This window comes from Prinia subflava, chromosome 16, assembly GCF_021018805.1.
Source record: "Prinia subflava isolate CZ2003 ecotype Zambia chromosome 16, Cam_Psub_1.2, whole genome shotgun sequence".
Classification (NCBI taxonomy): domain Eukaryota; kingdom Metazoa; phylum Chordata; class Aves; order Passeriformes; family Cisticolidae; genus Prinia; species Prinia subflava.
The window spans coordinates 352807-373084 of NC_086262.1; the positions used below are offsets into that span (position 1 = coordinate 352807).

The 20278-nt window shown below is 42.7% G+C and overlaps 1 protein-coding gene across 3 annotated transcripts; it reads left to right on the plus strand.

Annotated features, from left to right (window-relative positions):
* The first annotated feature begins 54 nt into the window (after positions 1 to 54).
* On the plus strand, positions 55 to 19944 carry LOC134559292 (kazal-type serine protease inhibitor domain-containing protein 1-like). Of its 3 annotated transcripts, XM_063413929.1 has the most exons (6): positions 55 to 1543; positions 2883 to 3053; positions 3772 to 7691; positions 14282 to 14442; positions 15141 to 15285; positions 16680 to 19944. In XM_063413929.1, the coding sequence occupies exons 3-6, from the start codon at positions 7235 to 7237 to the stop codon at positions 16823 to 16825; spliced, it is 909 nt and encodes a 302-aa protein (XP_063269999.1). In that variant the 5' UTR covers positions 55 to 1543; positions 2883 to 3053; positions 3772 to 7234; the 3' UTR covers positions 16826 to 19944. The 3 variants fall into 3 exon arrangements, with proteins under 3 accessions (XP_063269999.1, XP_063270000.1, XP_063270001.1); XM_063413930.1 differs by lacking the exons at positions 55 to 1543; positions 2883 to 3053; positions 14282 to 14442; positions 15141 to 15285; positions 16680 to 19944 and adding an exon at positions 9309 to 10827 and having other exon boundaries at positions 7552 to 7691; XM_063413931.1 differs by lacking the exons at positions 55 to 1543; positions 2883 to 3053; positions 14282 to 14442; positions 15141 to 15285; positions 16680 to 19944 and adding an exon at positions 9238 to 10827 and having other exon boundaries at positions 7558 to 7691.
* The last annotated feature ends 334 nt before the right edge of the window (positions 19945 to 20278 follow it).

Genomic DNA, 20278 nt, shown 5'->3' on the forward strand with positions numbered 1-20278 from the left:
GTACAAAGCTCTCCAAGATGATTGAATCCAGCGGTTCCCCCAGCCGTGCCAAGGCCACTCCTAGCCCTTGTCCCCAAGTGCCACATCCACATGGCTTGTAAATCCCTCCAGGGATGGGCACTCCACCACTGCCGTGGGCAGTCTGTTCCAATGCCACCACCTTTCCAGTGAGGAAATTTTCCCCAATATCCAACCTGAGCCTCCCCCGGCCCAGCCTGAGGCCGTTCCCTCTCCTCCTGTCCCTGTTCCCTGGGAGCAGAGCCCGACCCCCCCGGCTGTCCCCTCCTGTCAGGAGCTGTGCAGAGCCACAAGGTCCCCCCTGAGCCTCCTTTTCTCCAGGCTGAGGCCCTTTCCAGCTCCCTCAGCCACTCCTCATATGACTTGTGCTACAGACCCTTTCCCAGAGAGGCCTTTTCCAATCTTAGCAATTCTCTGATTTCCAAAGGTGGCTGCCCACAGGGCTTGCTTTCTTTAGCCACAGCTTTTGTTGCAACTTCAATGCTTTGACATGGCTCAGGTCTGGCACCAGGGGTGAATCCTGTTTCCCTCAAGAGACAGGAGTAGTTTATGCAAGATCCATGTGCAGCTGAGACAAGGCAAGAGAATGTTGCTTATATCACAGCTTGGTTTCTGGTCACTTTCCCAGAGTAGGACCAAGATAGAAATATCTGTGCATTCACTGTCATGGAGAACATTCAGTATTGCTGTGAAAGAAAGCAGGAGCAGCTGAAGGAACATCCCCCATGTTTCTTCTCTGTGCCTGATTTCCTGGCTGGTTTTAGGGACAGGTAGTTTTTTGCTAATGTGACTTTCCATTATAAAGTTTCCATTGCTCTGGAAAATATTAACTGTGCTCTGTAGACAGACAGGCCCTGCAGTTATAAGCGGAATATCCTAAAGATTTAGTTCCCAGTAATAATAGGGCTAAACCACAGCACCACCAGAGGCAAAACCTATATTATTTGAAATAAAATTTCTTATAAATATCCAGCTATGAAGTAATTTTTTTATCAGTTCCTCCTATATAAACTGGACAAGGCAAACTGTCCTATCCATCAGCATTAAAGTTGCTGAAAAAAATTTCTCTGTATTAATTGTCTGCAAGTTTTGGAGATCTCCCTTTCCATTAGACTTTCCCAGGAAGCACTGTGGTTGCCACTCTGAAGAACTTTGTTGGTAGCAGCACCAGTGTCAGCTTTGGACTTCAGCCTCCTCATGTTCCTCCTGTCTCTGCCTCTGTAGAGGAGGGATGAACAGGCACCCACAGCAGCCAGAGCTGACATTGCTCAGACTGTCAGCTGCAAACACCTTGAAACATTGCTGAAGTCAGAACCGTGTGGCTTTGGGGTTTTCTATTTTGTTTTCTTTCAGCCACTCTCCAAATGCTTAGAGCACATTTCTTGCAGGTCTGCAGTAGGAGCCAGGCCAGTTTTCCAACCTCCTGCTGCATGTTGAACCCAGAAGGGGCTAAGAATAGCAAGGGGCACACATGGACGTTGCTGGAAACTTTCACACTCATGCCAGCCACACCCTGGTGGCAAAGGTAAGTGGGTGCCACCCAGAGCCCTACCTATATTTCCCACCCTTTGCTGCCCACTCCTTGCAGGACCCCCAGCCCACTGCCTGATTTCTGTCCTGCTGCTTGTAGCTAGCTGCATGTGCAAGACTCTTGTGTTGCCCTTTTATTCTCTGGGTTTGTGTGCCAAGGTCTGATGTGTTTTCCCCAAGCCCTAGTGTCTTTGAAGCCCTACTGTATCTGGTAGCACTCCCATGACACTGGTGATGTACACAGAAATGGCCTTTGACACAAAAATTGCTTCACTCTGCATGACACTGCAGTAAAACATGACACTTGGGTCATATGGTCTGTGGAAAAAAGAGGACTAATGGAAAAGCATTCCCAAAACAAAGGTAGAAGGTGGACAAAAGTTCAAGTTATTCTCTCAACGAGAAAAGGAATGATGATGACTCTTGCTTCTATCTGCAGTACATGATAGAAGTGTACATAAAAAGAGTTAAGAGGCTGGATTTGCCAGGGTGGAAATGTGGGCAGGGCATATGGGTGAAATATCCTCCTGGTATTTTCTGTGAAAGTCTCCTTGCTGCAACTCTCACCTCTCAAGAGAATGACTTCAGGGAAATGCTTGATTAACATCTGCTGATGTTTCCAGCACCACCTTTCTGTTCTGGGATGGGAGGCTCAGATGTTTCTGGATAAGACTGCACAGTTTTCAGAAATTTAGTCTACTTAAAGGACAGCAGAGACACAGAACAGGCTTGAAAAGAACACTTGATGTATCTGACTTCTTGGAAAGAAATAACTTATGGGAAAAGGAATTAGTAAGCCTTTATTGAAACAAACCCAGCCTTTGGTACCAGCACAGTCACATGAGGCACTTCTTTCGTCTTTTCAAGTTAAAATTTTGGTGTCTGCAGTGACCAACAATGAAAATGCTGAAATACATGACAGGAGAAATCTACAGTCAGCCATTGTTGGAGACAGGTGCAAGGCGAGTCACCAAAAGTCTGGTCAAAGGCTTTCATGGAAAGGTCAGCTTATAGTAGGGGGCAGACATTAATTTTGATTTTTTTAAATTATATGTGAAACCTTAAAAAATGAACCTCCATTTTAACCTACAAAGCAAATAATAAAAATGTTATTAAAATATGCAAAATTTATAATTTAATTATACAATTACAGTCTTATCGTTTAATAGCCCCAATGTATTCTGCATATTAGTGAACAATTGCATTCTTAAAGCTCACAGCAGAATCATTTACTTGAAGCTGGAGAATAAGTTGATTATAGATCTCCTGCTTTTGATTAATGGATTTAATAATCATGTTACAATAGGTTTAACTTACAGTTCATGTGCTTACAGCATTAATGATGAGATTCATGAAAGCAGTGTCAGCACATCGGACTGGCCCCAGAAAGGCCCTGCCTGCAGATCCCAGGACTGCCCCAGCCCGCGCTTCTGGGAGGAACCAGCACATGGCATCAGTCACCCCCGTTTGCCACTTACTTCAACAAAATTAAATACTGCTCTCAGGTGAGCTAAGCACCTCAACTGAAGCTCAGTTCTGGATAATATGGGGGGAAAAGTTTTCCTAGGAGATGGGTACAGTAGCAGGTAATGCACCTACCCACTGAACACAACCACTCGTAGCCTGATATGACCCAGTACAACAGGCTGAACATTCTTTAATGCTTCTTTTGGGCACATAATACAAGTATAAAATTCCTTGGATAGAAACACACTGAGGCAGCCAAGATTACCTATTTCTGAGGAATCTCAAATACAGGTGGTTAGTGCAGCCTAAGAGACAGAGCATTCTAGTTTCTAAACTTGACTCCACATGTTCAAGGAAAGGAACCATTGTAGGACAGAGAAGGTAGAAGGACCATATGGAATATTTTTGTATTTTGCTGTTATTCCTCACAACACTCCTATGCATGTCTACGTAAGAACCAGGCCTACAAGTATGGCAGGAGCCACACTGAGAAACCTCCACTTAGTAAAAACTCACGTTGACACAAATATAAACAGAATAAATAGCCAAACCATATTTTGTCTGAAAGATCAGTACTGCAAAAATCACTAGCAACAGGATTTCAAATTGCATCAGCCACGTACCTTACCTATTTCTTATACAAAATAGAACAATGTGATACAAATCAGTATCACAAGTCAAGCTGAGCATAACACAGCCCAGGGCTGCTTTGCCATGTCCCCTTCCTGCCCATTATCCAACCTATTGTTTCCACAGGAAGGCGGCAGAACTCCTTGAACTGATCATGCCATATGGAAATACTGGGGAAAAGCCAGGGAAACTGCTTCACAGGCAGCACAGACCTTCCTGCTGAGACCAGGGCACGTGAATGCTGCTCCACCTCCCTGTTCAGGACATGATTCTCCAAGGTGTTATTTCCCAGGTGATAACAGCTGGCTCCCCATCACTGCAGCCTCCTGAGCTCTTGCCCTGCAGGCTGCACTTGGGGGCTGCTGGCTCAAAGATCAGGGCACGGCGCTGTTTGTCCTGCAGCTCCAGCAGTGACATTCATCCACAGCTGCTTGTGTTTCCTTCTGGGAGATATTTAGGGTTCATTTAAGGTTTGTGCTGAAAATCAACACTTTTCCCTACAAAAGCAAACTTCAGGGATTACAGACATCCTGAAACAATGCATATTTTATTCCTGAAGCAGATGGGACTATGCCTTTAATATGCCTCTTCAAACCCAGCTGTGCATCCTGCTCACTCTCCCTCCCTCTCCTCTGCTCTGACTGCCACACATCCATCCAGTGAGGGGAGTTCTCCTCAGCTTGTCATAGCTGGCTTGATAATGAAAGACATTCAGAGGGTTACCAGGCCATTTCTCCATGTTATACCACAATCCTTTAACCTCAATGTGTTCCATATGATCTCAGGAATCTGTGACCTCAGCTGCACATCATCCGCCAGGTGGCAGCTGCTTAAACGAGACCGCAGGCACTGTAATTTAAAGGCTGAACTCACCAAGAATTCAGATTACATGAGTCAGGTAAATGCCAAAAAAGTTTTCTAGCATATCCATGATGGGTCTCCTCTGTGCCAGCTCACAGGAGGTACTTTCTTATGATACACTCACTGTTTTACAGCTCTAAGATCCCAGGTCTCCTGAGAGATGCCAGACAAAGCTCACCATTACCAGGTGAGCAGGGTGAGCAGGGGTGGAGCTGGCCTGCAGCCCCTTCTTGCTTCAGCTCAACTTTGCACATATGGCTTCACCCCTATAAACATTCCCTTACTTCATATGAGCCTTCGCAAATCCTTGTCCTATAGGTATTTATCTCCTACAGCTGTACAGATAATGAAATAGACTGTGATGAGTAGACCCTATAATACAAAACTAGATGTCTGTTTAGGACTTGATAAAGAAATATGAAATAAAACACACGAAGCAGGACAAAAGAATCAATTTCCCATTAAATTGAGGGGGTTTTTTTCTAACTCTCAATGTTAAAAGTATCAATTACACACATGACTTACTTGTTTACAGTCTGATTCAGAGTTCAAAGCAAAAACTTGCACCTACAGAATATGAATTATCCCAGTGATCAGAGGAAAGGAACCAGTGTCCTGCAGGTATCTCCAGGCTGGCTTTGAGAAGTCTTATCAGTGTAGGCTGAGAGAAATTATATTTTGTGGTGTTCAGGAGAAGGAAGTGATTTTGAAGCAGCCTGCTCCTTAACTCAAAGGAAGAGGTAATCTAAAATGGTGCAGAAGGTATGGAGCTGAACTTGGGAAAAGCCATGGAAATGTTTGGGATGAAAAGTAAACATATGACCTCCAAAGATTTGCGTTTGTGAATACTGACAGAGGATGCAAGGCTGGTACAACAAAAGACATCCTTCACTGAGCTTATACAAGCAGTTGCATGCCATGAACAAAAAACGAGGAGGAAAAGCTGCTTGTGGAAGATTTTAGGAGAAGTAGGCAGAAGCATATTTTTTATTTCAGCATGTTAACAGTGTCTTAGTTTTATGTGTTTATCTTCAAACTGTGATGCATGTAGGGTTATTTTAAGCTAACACCCAGAGACATTTACTTTGTAGGCAGTGGTGATCCTTGACCCATGGCATTGAGCTATGCTTGCAGGGCTACAAGTCCGTGATGCTTCACTTCCACCTCCACAGCCAGGAAGACAAATTGCTGCTGAGCTGCATGTGGTTTGAATAATAGTTACAGCCTATGGGCTACAGACACAAAATCTCAGCAGCAGGGCAAGGGAAGGAATATCACAGAATCACCAGGTTGGAAGAGACCTTCAAGATCACCAAGTCCAACCCAGCCCTAACACCTCAACTAAACCATGGCACTGAATGCCACATCCAATCTTTTTTTAAACACATCCAGGGATGGTGACTCCACCACCTCTCTGGGCAGACCATTCCAGTATTTTATCACCCTTTCTGTAAAAAACTTTTTCCCAAAATCCAACCTATATTTCCCTTGGTGCAGCCTAAAACTGTGTCCTCTCATTCTGTCAGTTGCTGCCTGGAGAAAGAGACCAACCCCCACCTGATACAACCACCTTTCAGGAAGTTGTAGAGACTAATAGCTGTAGACAGATTTCTTCCAGGAGATAAGGAGCATGTCTAAACCCTGAGATGGAGAAGAAACAATGCAACACCAGGTCAGAAACGACCCTGCAAAGCCATCTCCCTGAACTGGCAGCCATTTATGCACAGAAAAAGCATGGAAAGAAATCCATGCTACCTCTTTCATCTTTCCTCATAACCTGCAGTATAAGCACATCTTAAGAAACTAAGGCAGAGGAGTGCTTTGAAAAGATGAGCACAGCATCTAATAGTTCAGTAGAATCTCCTTCTGAAGCTGTAGCATTTTGCTCATGTTAGCCTGTGCTCTAAACCTTTGCACATTGTTCTTAAGAGGCAAACATGGACCACATTATTTTGTGTTGCAAAGCACAGTCACCCATAAACACTGAAGAGAAAATATATGGAGAGACAACGATAGGTCCTTTAATGGTTACAGGCATATTTCAGGTTAAACCTGGGAGTTTAAAGTCAATTCCAGCTCTCTTGGATTGCCTCTTGCTTGTATAGAGCCTGTAAATAAAGTGTTAATTTAGAGCCCCTAGCTGTGATCAGGAGTGGATCACATTTGGTGCTGCACCAAGCTCTAGTCTCTGGAGTACTGGTTAAGTCCCAGGGCACTGGGCTTTGGGGTGCTACTTTGTACACATATTTACCTTTTTGTGATGATCTATTTTGCCTGATGGAGAGGAGGGGCACTCATAGCAGTGAATTTTTTCATTTTACACTCCTTTACCCTGTTCCCCTTTCTACAATAGCTGCAATGTAGTGTTTCAGTAGAGCAAGGCTTTGCAAATTTGGCTCAATGAGACACAGAGCAAAAAGCTTTTCAGAGAGCTTCAACTCAGCTGTCAGAAGGGGCAGTTTGGTCTCTGTGCAAGCAGTACTCACATTCCAAACTGCATCAGAGAAAAGCTGCTGGGTTTTTTATGCATTTTTGTTATCAGTTCCAGATTAGGAATCTGATACTCATTTTTTCTTAAAGCCTGTGTTTGGAGTACAGCTTATATTCTAAAACAAAACCAGGATTGTGATGTTTTTCTCTCACTAGCTTGCTCTTTTTTTGGTTTGTTTTTCTTTCCTCTCCTGGCTTTATTCCAAAGACCTTTTCTGCTTTTTGTTACACTCTCGAGATGAAGCACTGGATGGTTACAGCAGTGCTGGTAGCACTGGTACAGGTTTCGCAGAGTTTCCCTGCCTTGTACCACCGAGGCTGGTGGAGACTGCTCAGGGAAGGAGATAGTTGTGGAAAATGTGATTTGGCACTCTGCTCTGAGCCGAAGGACTGTCCGGCCGGGACTGTGCTGGATCGCTGCGGCTGCTGTTCTGAATGTGGGAACGTGGAAGGTCAGATCTGCGACTTGGACCAGGGCAATCATTTCTACGGGCAATGTGGGGATCACCTCGAGTGCACGTTGGATGCTGATGAAGCAAGATTTGGGGAAGTCCCTGAACCCCAGTGTGTGTGCAAATCTCAAGAGAGCATCTGTGGATCTGATGGGAAAACCTATGAAAACATCTGTCAGTTCAACAAGGCTTATGCTGCAAAAAGAAACATCAGCATGAAACATAAAGGGCCATGTGAATCAGGTAATGTGAACAGAGGCACTTACACACTGAAAAAGGAGCTGATTCTTATCTTCAGATGTGTTACTAGCTATTCTAACTTCATTAAACTAATACTGTGTTTTTGTTTCAATTATCATTATTCTGTTATAATACTACTTTGTGTTAAACGTGTTTCATCATCTCGTACTTAATCTTGTCTGTTATAAGCCTCTATATTAGACTAGTGGATTAAGTCTCATGGTGACTAATGAGGCATCAATCAACAACCTGGATCTGTTCTGAATAATTAGAGTATGATTACTATAATCAGAGTATGATTTTTTTTTTTACACAAGTTGTATGTGTAGTTGGAAATCAGTAAACAGATGTGATAGTCTGGGAGGAATGAGCAAATGATTGTTATTGTAACAGGACTGACCTAATTTTAAAGTGGTGATAGTAAAGCAGATCTTATTGATATAGGTAGATATAGATATAGATATAGAGATATAGAGATATAGATGATATAGATATAGATATCAATGATATAGATAGATATATCTCCTGTGTATACATACACACACAGAGGTATATATATGCATGTGTGTATATATGTGTGTGCATGTGTGTATCTACCTGTGAGGATACATGGTAAGCATTGAAGCAGAGGCAATAGAAGAAGATAGGGTTTAATTAACAGCTCTGTTCTTTTTACCAAAAAGGCCCAAAATAATCCAATTCAGAATCATCATAAAATCTAGCTAACCCATGAAAAAGAAATCCAAATAGTAGAACAGAATAAAGCTGAAACAATTTCCCTAAAGTACTCTTAAAATGCACAGTGGTCTCTCATGATTTTTAGTGGAAGGATTTGTGGGTGGGCATACAGGGGACTCCTGCTCCCTGCTCATATGCTGTTCCCATTCTTTGCGTTACTACAAGTCATTACTCCTGGGCATCTTTCACTTAAGATACAACCATAAAATGAAAATGTGAAGAGGCTTTTGTTTGTTTCTAAATGAGAAATTACTGTGGTTTTTTTAAGTTAATCAAATATTTTCCCAAATGAAGTAAGTAGAAGAGGTCTGTGGGTCACAAATGGGTCACAGTTCTGGGAATCTGAAATTGCAGCACTGACAAAGCACTACGTATGGGAATAACTCGGGTATATTTCACACACTCCTCTCTAGCATCTTAGACAGTGTGCTGTGGTTTTATATGGAATAAACGAAGGATATTGAAAACTTAGAAAAAGTGATTAACAGCTAATATCAGGCTTCTTTCCTCTTTCTCTATCTGCAAGAGAAAGATGCATTAGAGAATCGTTTATTTGCTACCGGTATTAAGCCGGGAAACGAGGCTTGTCAGGAAAGAGACATTCATGCCACTCTGCAGTACAATGGAAAGCCTGTTAGCTTGGGAAGGAGTCCTTGTTTGGATTGAGCAGAAGTAGTTCTTGTGGCATAACCCCTCCAGAAGATTTTGGCCAGAAGTGCCACTCCCTTAGCAAGGGCCGGTCACTTTGCAGCAGCGGCAGCTGCTCAGGCACACAGGCTTAAAACAGTGGTCCTTCTAATTAATTTTACAGAACTAGCCGTGTACAAGAGGCTTTTTAATTTGGAAGTACTACCACTTCTAATTGCTGGTGTCATCCAGCAGCTCCCAGTCGCCCCCGAGGCGTATCGCACTGCTGCTCCTCCAGCAGGAGAAGGACCTTGGCTGCTCTGCATGCAGGCATCATCACCAGCGCTTTCCCACTGCTTCCCTGGCTCTCCAGAAAAGCTGGAGCCTCTCTCCAGGAATGCAGAGAATTATCCTAAACGCTCAGCTTACTGAACTGTACAGAAGCCTGCGGATACTTCACAGCCGTGTCACTGCTGCGCAGAGTTTAGTTAAGAACGAGGCTGTGGAGAAGGAAAGCGCCCAGATGGAGCATGCCCGAGCTGGGCAGAGCGCTGGAGCTTGGGCAGGGTGCTGGGCTGGCAGCGATGGGGGTGACAAATGCACTTTTGGTCCCCGAGGTGCCGCTGCCCACGCTGGCTCGGAAGCTTTAGAGCCCGGCCGGAGCCCGGGGCTTGGAGCGCTGCAGAGAGACTCGGAGGGGCTCAGATGGGCTGGGAGGGGCTGCAGAGAGGCTCGGAGGGGCTCAGATGGGCTGGGAGGGGCTGCAGAGAGGCTCGGAGGGGCTGCAGAGGGGCCCGGAGGGGCTGCAGAGAGGCTCGGAAGGGCTGCAGAGGGGCCCGGAGGGGCTGCAGAGCGGTTCGAGGGGCTGCAGAGCGGTTCGAGGGGCTGCAGAGGGGCTCGGAGGGGCTGCAGAGGGGCTCGAGGGGCTGCAGAGGGGCTCGGAGGGGCTGCAGAGGGGCTGCAGCACGCACAGCGGGGCTCGGAGGGGCCGCCACGGGCGCGGCTGTGCCGGGAGGCCACAGCCCAGGCCGGGCACGGAGGGCACCGCGCTCCGCCCCGGCCGCTCCGGGGACAGCTGGTGACAAAGGGCAGCAGGAACCTGGCTCTGAGAGGAGCAAACGCTGCAGCACGAACTGTCCTGATTGCAATTTGCATGCGAAACAAACACTAAGCACTGTGGGGTTTTGGTACCAAGCTATAAATAAAACCTTCACTCAGCTCAAATACTTTGCTTTGTTTTTTTCTCCTTCAAAGCATCTGCTGTTTCCCCTTGATGCCAAATGGATTAATTGTATACAGCAACCAATGAATAAATAAATAACAATAAACTCCTTTCATCAGAGGAGTACAGCCTTTCATCTTTCTTCTCCTGCCAGAAAAAGGAAAAGGCCTGGCTCACAAAAGAAACTTGGAAAAATCCTTTCTTTTCCTGAAAGCTAGTTTTTATCAGTTTATCTAATAATTTACCAGGGTTACTAAGTACATTGATTATATACAGATTCTCCACACTTAAACCATCCTCATTCACATTCAAACAATTCTCCCTGATAATTTAACGAACTAACAGAACAGTCTAGCAGTGATTCTTTTTAGCTGTTTCACATGATTTATTTTAAATGTAAATTCTGGAGTAAAAACAAATAAACAAGGCACAAAAATTTCCACCACCTCCATCTAATCAGACATAGATTAGCAAAAATTAATAATATACAATGTGAGAAAAATATCCTATTAATTATGTAATTCGTTGGTCTGGAGTGATATAGGGTTGATTGTGAAAGGTGAAACAGTATTTTGACTTTTCTTGGCTTCTGGTTTATGTCTTCTGTAACACAGAGGGATAATTCATGACTGACTGGGACTGTAAAAGGAAAGAAGCAACTCCTGCCCATTCAGCTCTGGATGCCAGGACATCAGAACGGTCCCCATAGCTATCAACAAAAATTTATCTACTCCAGGAATTAAAATGACACATTATCATAAGAGTACAGCTCTGTGTCTAATCAATCTATGAAATCAAAGTACACACAGCTATGCATGGGAGAATTTGTCTGAACACAAAGCCTGAAGCATTCAAAAATTAAGTTTATAAACTTCTGTTTAAATTGTAGAGAACATTACTTCAATTTTCCTCCGCAAAATACAGCAAAATGATGTTGTGAGATTGTAATATTTTATTTCTGAAGGCACTTCAAGTTCGGGTGGACAATGAAAATATTGGTGGTGTGTTGAGATTCAGAAAGGGCAGTTTGGTTAGATCAAAACTGCTTCTTGCTGTGAGTCTTAGGTGATGACACTCCTGGTCAGTCCTGGACCCATCTGCAGGACTGGGACCACGGCCAGGCATTTCCTAGCTGTCTGCTGTATTCTCCGCACAGTTAATGGCAAGAGGGGTGTTCCCACTGTGGAATTATCCTGGTGCATGGTATACAGCATATATACTGGACAGCTGTAATGTGGATTTATAAGTCAGACCTTTGTGTCATCCAGACTCTAGATGTGTTCCCATGGGTGGTGAGCTCATAGCACAGTGACATGGGCAAGACCCAGTCCTTGGCCACACATCAGTGTTGGCAGGGGATCCACAGTACACCTGAGTTAACAGCACAACAAAAATACTCACCAGGCAACATCTGCCTGTTTGAAGAGTTTTTTACACTGTCTCTGTGGGAACAATTTAAAGAATTTTTAATTGAAAAACTAAAAAAATTGGCTCACTCCTGTAAGTCAATGTAGACTTTTGGTTTCTTTTGTACATTTTAGGCTTAACTACAGTGGATGTATTATTAAAAGGAGTGCGGTTTCTATTTATTTTAAGATTTAAAAGTAAGCTTTAATATCAGGTCCTCTGTGATCAGTTCATAGGCAAAAGAAATTTCTCATCCAAGATATTCAATTAATGCTGATTACATAAAGATTTTTGAAATAATAGACAGATTCTGAATGTACAGTTCTCATGAAATAACAGGCATTTAAGGATTTAAGTTTCCTAGTTTGAAAACCCTTACTTTTGAAGAGTAGAAAGATTGTTTAATGAGGCATTTATAAATGGGAAGATTGATCATTTTCAGTATAATTTAGTATGCATTTAGTATTTTCTGCACAAACACCAATCCTGAAAAACTGACATGGAACAGATTGTTACCATTTCAAATGTCGAAGAATAAATGCTGCAGCTAGGTATTGATTCAAATGTTGCAAGTAAAATATATTAATTGTTTTTATTAATAATATTTTATTAATTTTTAAAAATGTATTATTTTATTATTTATAGAAACTTTAAGTTTCTATTTCCAAGCATCTGGGATGTGAGGAAAAAAAATTTAAAAATCAACACAAGCCAAATCACCCAGAAAATGCATTCCATTTTGAGCACTTGTCTGGAAATAGAAAGAAAACAGGTTTAGAAGGCAAAACAATTCTTGTTGTCCTTAAACAGATCAGGGGGCGGAAAGCAGAGATCTCCAACGCAGGAAATTTTTGCTGCCAGTAAATCCACTGTTTTGTCTTTGCGGCCGGACATGCTCATTCCCTGCGAAACGAGAGATGAGCAGACGCTCACACTCACAGAGGAACGGATGGCCCCGACCGGGGAGGGGGAACCGCGGACGGGTTGTGGTTCCGCTGCCTCCAAGGCCCCGGGCTGGCTCCCTCTCGTGGCCGCCGGCAGCTTTTGCTTCGGGAAAAGGGAAAAATGAGAATTCCGAGGCAGTCAATAAACACTGGAGCGGGTGACAGTACGAGAACATGAGGAAACAAGTAAGTGGAAATGTAACAGGTATAATAAGCATCACATGAAACCTTACAGAAATAACTGAATTTCAATCCCTTTCATTCCTAACACAAATATTGGATGACATCCATAGCAATTGAGGATAAATGTAAAATGCATTAATGCTCTTGTAACTTGTGACATCCATTGTTGGAGTCTAGAACATCCCTCTGGCTACCCTGGAGGGTTTGGAGACTGGACAGGGGGGTCTGGGATCTGTACAGGGGGGTCAGTTAGACCCACACAGATCCCAGGAGGACACTGCCTCTGATTTCTGTCCGTGGGAGTGAACACTCACATGCAGGAAGAATCATAAATCCTAAGAATTTAAAATAAGTAGTGGATGGTTTATTATAGAATATAAATATAGAAATTAGGATTCTTAGCATATGGGGCTGAAGAGACAAGATGGAGGAATTGGGGAGCGGCCCCTGTGCTCCTTGTTCTTGCTCTCGTCCCCCATCTTGTGCTGAGTTGGGTTTTAGAGATTGGCTTAGAGTAGAACTGACATGTTAGTATAGGTAGTAGGTATTGGTAAAATTTTGTAAATAAAAAATACGTCTCAGACAGTGGTTGGGTCAGGGGTACCGTACATAAGGTGCGGGGCTCTCTGATCCGCCCAGTCTGCCACGTGTCCTGCTCTGCAGAGATACCTTGCAGAGCTGAGAAAGAACTAAGATAAGGTACCCTGCTAGGGAAGTGCCTGGCAGAGCTGAAAAAGGACTGAGATAATGAAGAATAAACAACCTTGGTAATGCGCACCGGCGGACTCAGTTTGTCGTCTCTACCCCTGGTGTGTAACACTTAGGGCAAAGAGAAGACTGAAAACCTTATTACCTCTGGGAACAGCAACCCAGGGGAAACTCCCAGGGAACAACAACCTTGGGGGAACCCTTATTACCTTGTGGGCCAGCAACCCCAAGGAGAATCTCAGGGAAACAATAACCTTGAGAATCCATAACAGTTCTCGGCAATGTTTAGCAACTTCAAGGCAATGTTGCACTCAGAAAAAGCCAGCAATAGCAGCATTTTGGCTTTTAGCTAACCAAAATGTAACACATTCAGAGCTGTCACACCATCAAATCACCCTGTGACTCCAGAATTTCCTGTGCTTTCCTCTCAGCCCAGATCGGGTGCTGCCGGCTCTGCTGGGAGGCCCGGGCCTGGTCCACAGTGGCAGCTCATGGGGCAAAATTAAGCCCTCGATTTCCACTTGGCTTCCACATCCATCTGCAAGGCGAAGAACAGACCTGAATAAGTGTTTTTAGAACACACAGACACAAGGTTTTCTGAACTTTAAAGGATGCTTAGAATCATGTAGCTCTTCACAGTATGTGCGAGCCAAAAGGCAAACACAACTGATGGTATCCTGTGAAGCAGGGATTAACGTTAACAAAACTTTTGTCTTTGTGCTCTTTGTGCTCACTTCCTAAAATACCCTGTCGCTTCTTTGCAGCTCCTGTTATTTCTATGCCGCCTCAGGATGCCCAGAATTACACTGGCAATGATGTCATTTTTGGCTGTGAGGCGTCGGCCTATCCTATGCCACAGCTTGAATGGAAAAAGAAGGGGAGTAAAATGTTTTTGCCAGGAGATGACACCCACCTCTCAGTTCAGGTAAAATGTGAATTTACCATTGCATACAGTTTGGGAACAGGATCAGGGTGGGTAATCTTTGAATTCCTCCTACAGAACACAACAATGTTGAGATAAATTGATTCCAAATAGGGGCCCTGTGACTATGCAAAGAATGATGATTTCTGTCAGTGCTTCAGCAGTCCCAGCAGAAGGAACAACAGCTGGGGTATCACTTATGCTTGTTTGGGAGACTTTAGTCCAAGCCAGTTGAAACTGTCATGAAGTCAGGAAGTTCCCCTGGAATGTCATGCCAATCCATAAAGCCTGGCTGCTGAGTGTCAGCTTGGTTAGTTTGCTTTAGCCCTCACAACTCCCCCAGAGTCACTCCCCATCTCCTCCTGAGCTTGAGCATGGGTAGAATGCTTTGAAGAAGCAGCAGGTGGTGCTGGGGCAAGGGACAGGAGGAGCACAGGGAAGAGTGGCGTGAAGAGGAACAGGAGTGTGAGCACTGTGCAGGGCAGTGAAGGTGAAAGAGCAGAGAGGGGAAAGCACAAACACAGAGGTGCAGAGCAGCAAGATGTAAAACATAGGGCAGCAAGAATTAGCAGAATCAAAGCATGATGCCATTAAAAAAATGGCAAAAATTGTAATGATACTTAATCCATCCACAATTATTTTGAGAAATATCATGGTGTCTGCTAGCTACTTAATTTCAACCTTTTCTTTCCTTCTCAAAGGCAAGAGGTGGGCCTCAGAAATATGGTGTGACAGGCTGGCTGCAGATTCAAGGCCTCAAAAAATCAGATGAGGGCATTTATATCTGCCACACCAAAAACAAGCATGGTGCAACATATGCTTCTGCAAGATTGAAAGTCATTGATGGTAATTTTTTTTTTTTTTTTTATGTAAAAAATATAAAAATGCATAGAAGCAAGATCCAAAGGTTGGAATGCAAATGAGAAGCATAGGAGAAACTACCCAAAGCTGCCCTTATTTTCACTCTTCTTGTGTGCTTTTCTTTTACTTTATCCCTAACAGGTTTATATAGTAATATTTTGCCGCAAATTATACCAGCATCCAGAAAACAAAAAGCTGTGGATTGGAGCCATACAGCTGAGACACATTATTCCACTGTCCTTATCCCAAAGAAGTCCTTTGATGTTAGCAGGACCCAGAACAACAGCTGGTGTAACTGAGGGAGTCTTTGAATCATGTCAGATCTGCTTAGCTGTTTATTTTTCATAAAATTAGGAAGGAAACAGTTGTTGTTCCTTAATGAGAGTGGTTCAAAAGATGTCAGAAATAGCTTTACTATTGATTTGCTTTGGGCTAGCCGTGCAGAATAATAACCTTCTTCCTCCACGGAAAACTGTTTTTCCTGGCAAATTCAGGATAAAGATACATTGTCATATTTATCTCCTGGTCTTGGGGACTTTGTCACTTGTCCAGTTTCTACAAGTGGCTTTCAAAGCTTTATTTTCTCTGGGAATATTTGCAGATGCACAGGAGCTGCAGAGGACTGATATCTTAATACATATATCCTGATATATTTAATTCCTAATACTAGTTTACTAGTATTAGGAATGAAATGCATTTTCATCATGTCCTCAGCACAGGAAATATATGGAACTGTTAGAGTAGGTCCAGTGGGAGCCATGTGGGTGCTTCAAGTGCTGGAGCACCTCTGCTCTGGAGACAGGCTGAGCAAGCTGCTGGTAATAAGCCTGGGGAAGAGAAGGCTCTGGGGAGATCCCAGGGCTCTTCCAATCCCTAAAGGGGAAGGACAAGAAGGAGAGAGAAGGACTTTTTATACAGGCAGATAGTAGTTGGACAAGGGAGAATTGTTTTAAACTAAAATAGGAGCGATTTAGATTAGATGTTAGGAAGAAATTCTTTACTCAGAGCATGGTGAAGTGCTGACACAGGTTTTTCAAAGAAGCTGTGGCTGCCCCATCCCTGAAGTGTCCAAGGCCAGGCTGGATGGGGCTTGGAGCAACCTGGGATAGTGGAAGTGTTCTTGCCCATGGCAGGAGGTGGAACAAGATGAGCTCTAAGATCCATTTCAAACCAATCTATTTTGGGATTCCATGATTCTATATAGAAATTTGCTCATGACCTTCAGTGGTATGAGCTCAAGTCATCAGCTAAAACTCCTGTCTTTTTCACAGAAAACAAGGATTGAGAAACTCTGAGCTTGCTGTACAAATCCAAACCCATACTTTCCTCTGTGTTTCTATCTTCAACTAATTTAACCTGAATTCAATTATATCTTGCAGACCCATCTCCTGCATTTGCATTTCCTGCTGGCAGTAGAAGTGCAAGCTACAGCATTGAATACAAGGAGTATTATGACAATTCTGATGAGGAAGATGATGAAGAATATGAATCCGGGAACTACGATAATGAAAACAACTCTGAATAATAATTTTTATACATCAGTTGTCTAAATCCTTTCACATTGTTATATTTACTAGTAGTCTCTAGTAGTTCTGTAACAGGCTCCTGTGGTAACACACATACTCACCTGTGTATCCACCTTCCTGAAATGCAGCTTTGGATGAAGTGTATCATGCTACTCATCAGAAATAAGAACAGTTGTAACACCATATATTTAGACTATTAAATAACATCCTTCACAATGCACCATTCTACTAAGTATGCTGAAAGGATCCAATTTTATATTAATTTTTAAATTATCTTATTTCTTTCAAACATTCTAGTTTGTCTAGCAAAACTGCCAATAGTTAAACAATATTTTTACTTTGTATCAATTTTCTTTTTTTTTCAATAAAGTACTTACTAAGAAATATCAAGAGATTGTTCACATGGCAACAAGCCTAAGGAAGTACGGAGGTTGCAAAACAGTCTTTAATCTCCTTAGTTCATGTTTTCTCATAAGTTTCAGCAGGATTTTCCTTCTCATTTGAAATTTTTTGTGTCTCATCAAAGGTATCTGTCTTTTGGGGGATGATTTTGTTTACTGTTAATAGATACATGAAGCAATCATGGTCTAAAGCCAGTAAGTGCTGTTTTACAGTCAATACTCAAACACAGCCAAAAAAGATTCCTTGTGCCTTCAAATCTGTGAGCACACCTTTGGGCTGCTTCTTGTAACAGCTCCTGCATTGCTCCCCACAGCAAGGGCTCCCTCCCAGCAGCCTGGGAGCAGTTCAGGGCTCGGGATCATGATCCCTGAACAGGATACTGACTGGGGGGCATTCCTGCAGTTTAAGGGCAGCAGCTGCTCCGTAGCTCCCCTTCAAACACACAGGGATTGCACTCCAGAGTCAGGATCTGCTCTTTGTCTGGCGCTGTGAACAAGGTGCCCCTATCCCCAAGGCATCAGTATTGCCAGGCTGCTGGAAGGGCAGCAGGAACACAAACATTGTTCCAACTGATCCATGAACCAGACAGCAAAGGAGATGGAGTCAAAAACACAGCCCTTCCAAGGGCTGAGTGAGCACCCTGAGAAATTTCTCCAATTGCTTTTGTTAACTATATACGTGAAGGCTATCTCTGAGTTAATGGATAATGGAAAACATCAACCCTGCACTTACACCTCTGGTTCCCACTTGGCTTAGGGTAGATGAACAGCAGTAAATTACTGAACACATTCACGACTAAAGCAGCAGAAGCTCAAGCATTTGCAGGGAAAGCCTTGGTATGTGCATGTTCCATGCAGTGATCCCTGCACACACTAAGGTCACCACCAGCTGGGTTCAGGGTGACAAGGAGGCTTCTTTAAGGGCACTCTACACATACACTGTGTAGGATTTTTAATGCATATACACTGCCTCACAAATTCTTCTTTTAATGTGCTATTTGTGCTTTTTTTTTTTTTTTTCCTTTCTTTCAGAAAGATTTTTCTTTTCAATTTGAAATTCTTTAAGAAATTGGCTATAGACTGTGTTTGCCCTGAGGTGTTATTGACCTCTGTCCAGCAAACAAACAAAGAATAATTTATTTCATTTCAGGCTTCATGGGGTATTGTCAGCTTATGACAAGAAAGTGTGCCATTGTGTTATTGAAAAAGATTAATTAGTTTTAATTAGGAATAGGAAGTTGCTTCATATTTAACTACTGATTTTGTTTTTATGGACTCTTTCTGGTCTTCTTAGAGACATGGTAATAACTTTTTTTGCTTATCCACTATATATTAATGTAAACATAATATTATCTGATAGAAATTACTGATTAGTTTTTATGGAACTATTTAATATGCAGACATATACTCAAGATCAATTGTGATCTGCATTGCAAATAAATGGATTAGATTACTAAAGTAATCATTAAGTGGTGGCAATATATACTGGTATAGTATAGTACATGGCACAGAAAATAATCTTGAAAACATTAGCCAGAGAAAGAAATTAAAATTCTTCAGGGCCTTTTGCTGTTGTTAAGGGAAAATGAAAAATGGAAAGAGAGGAATGTTTGAATGAGAAAATGTGCAGCAGAACTCTAGCAAATACCAGTCTGCAAGTGTTTGGCCTGATGGAGTATGTCTATTTAAGAGAAGCTAACAGTCCCTGAAAAAAGAATTTTAAGTTAAATATATTGCATTTCTCTCTCTATGTATTTTTTAATATTTAATTTTAATATTTAATAAATTCTTGTAAATTATCAGCCATTCCTTTCAGTAAGGAAATTGCATTTTAAGAAAAATCTCAGTGTGATGCAAAAAACGGAACATTGATACCTTGAAAAATTCCTAGGGTTTTGGTTTGGTGTGGGGTTTTTTTGTGTGTGTGTTTTGTTTGTTTGTTTGTTTGTTTGTTTTTGGTTTTTTGTTTGTTGTTGTTGTTGTTTTGTGGGAGGGGACACAAATGGCTGATTTTGTTTATATGTTTTAATCAAGTAATTTAGTATTAAATTTTAAAAAGTGTGGAGAAGACTCAGTCCTCTCTAAGCAGTATACTGGTGTGGATCTCATTGTGAATGTACTGCCTGTAGCAACAAATCTGTTCACCTAAGGCAAAGGAACAGCCAGTTCAAGAAGTGAGGTTTATTCCAGCAGCGGGAAATGAGCCCGGCTTGAGCTGAAAACAATGTGTTAGTCCTGTATTTCGCAGGGCAGACTTAAAGCCTTCTTTAATTGAGTTTCCACAGAAGATTGTTAGATTTTGTTACATGCAAGTCTGAACTTCATGGCACAGCTTCCTCCTGCCACACAAGCACCTTTACTTGTCATTTCCCCCTCACACTTGAAGGTAAAGGAATTGTACAGAAGTTGCTCGAGAAATTACACTGAAGGACCTTTGAGCAGGAGCCTGACATAGGCTAGGGTACTTTCACAATCTAACATTATTACTTGCTGTGTTCAGGTTTTGTCAGCTATTAGTCTAGGAATCCACTAATACTTTAACTGGAGCAATTTTCTTCCCCTTAAAATAATCAGGATATAGCTGACAGAAATCAAATCTAGAAAGGCAACTTTTTGTGTACCAGAGATTCATATTATTCAGGTGATGGTTAAAGGGGGTGCCAGGGCTGCCCTGTACAGCTGAGCACAGTGTGGACTCCCTGCCTGCCCCTGAAATAGCTTTGTGCTCTCCCCTTCTGCCCGTGCTCTGCCATCACCTTGGGCAGAAGACCCAGGCGAGGGCAACAGACTTTTCTGGCCAGGAACAAACACTCTCCAGACAAGCCGGAAGCTGGCTCATCCTGCAGAAAGCCCAGCTCTCACTCACACTTAGGTACATATGCTAGCCACAGACTCTGCTAGTGAACTATTTATTTATTTGTTTATTAACCCAATTTCCATAATTTTGCTTCAGACAAATAATTAATGAAGGTATTTTCTATAAAAGCATATTGTCCAGTGATTCAACTGTGATAGTTCATGTACAGAGAAACCACTCTTCCTACTCTGATG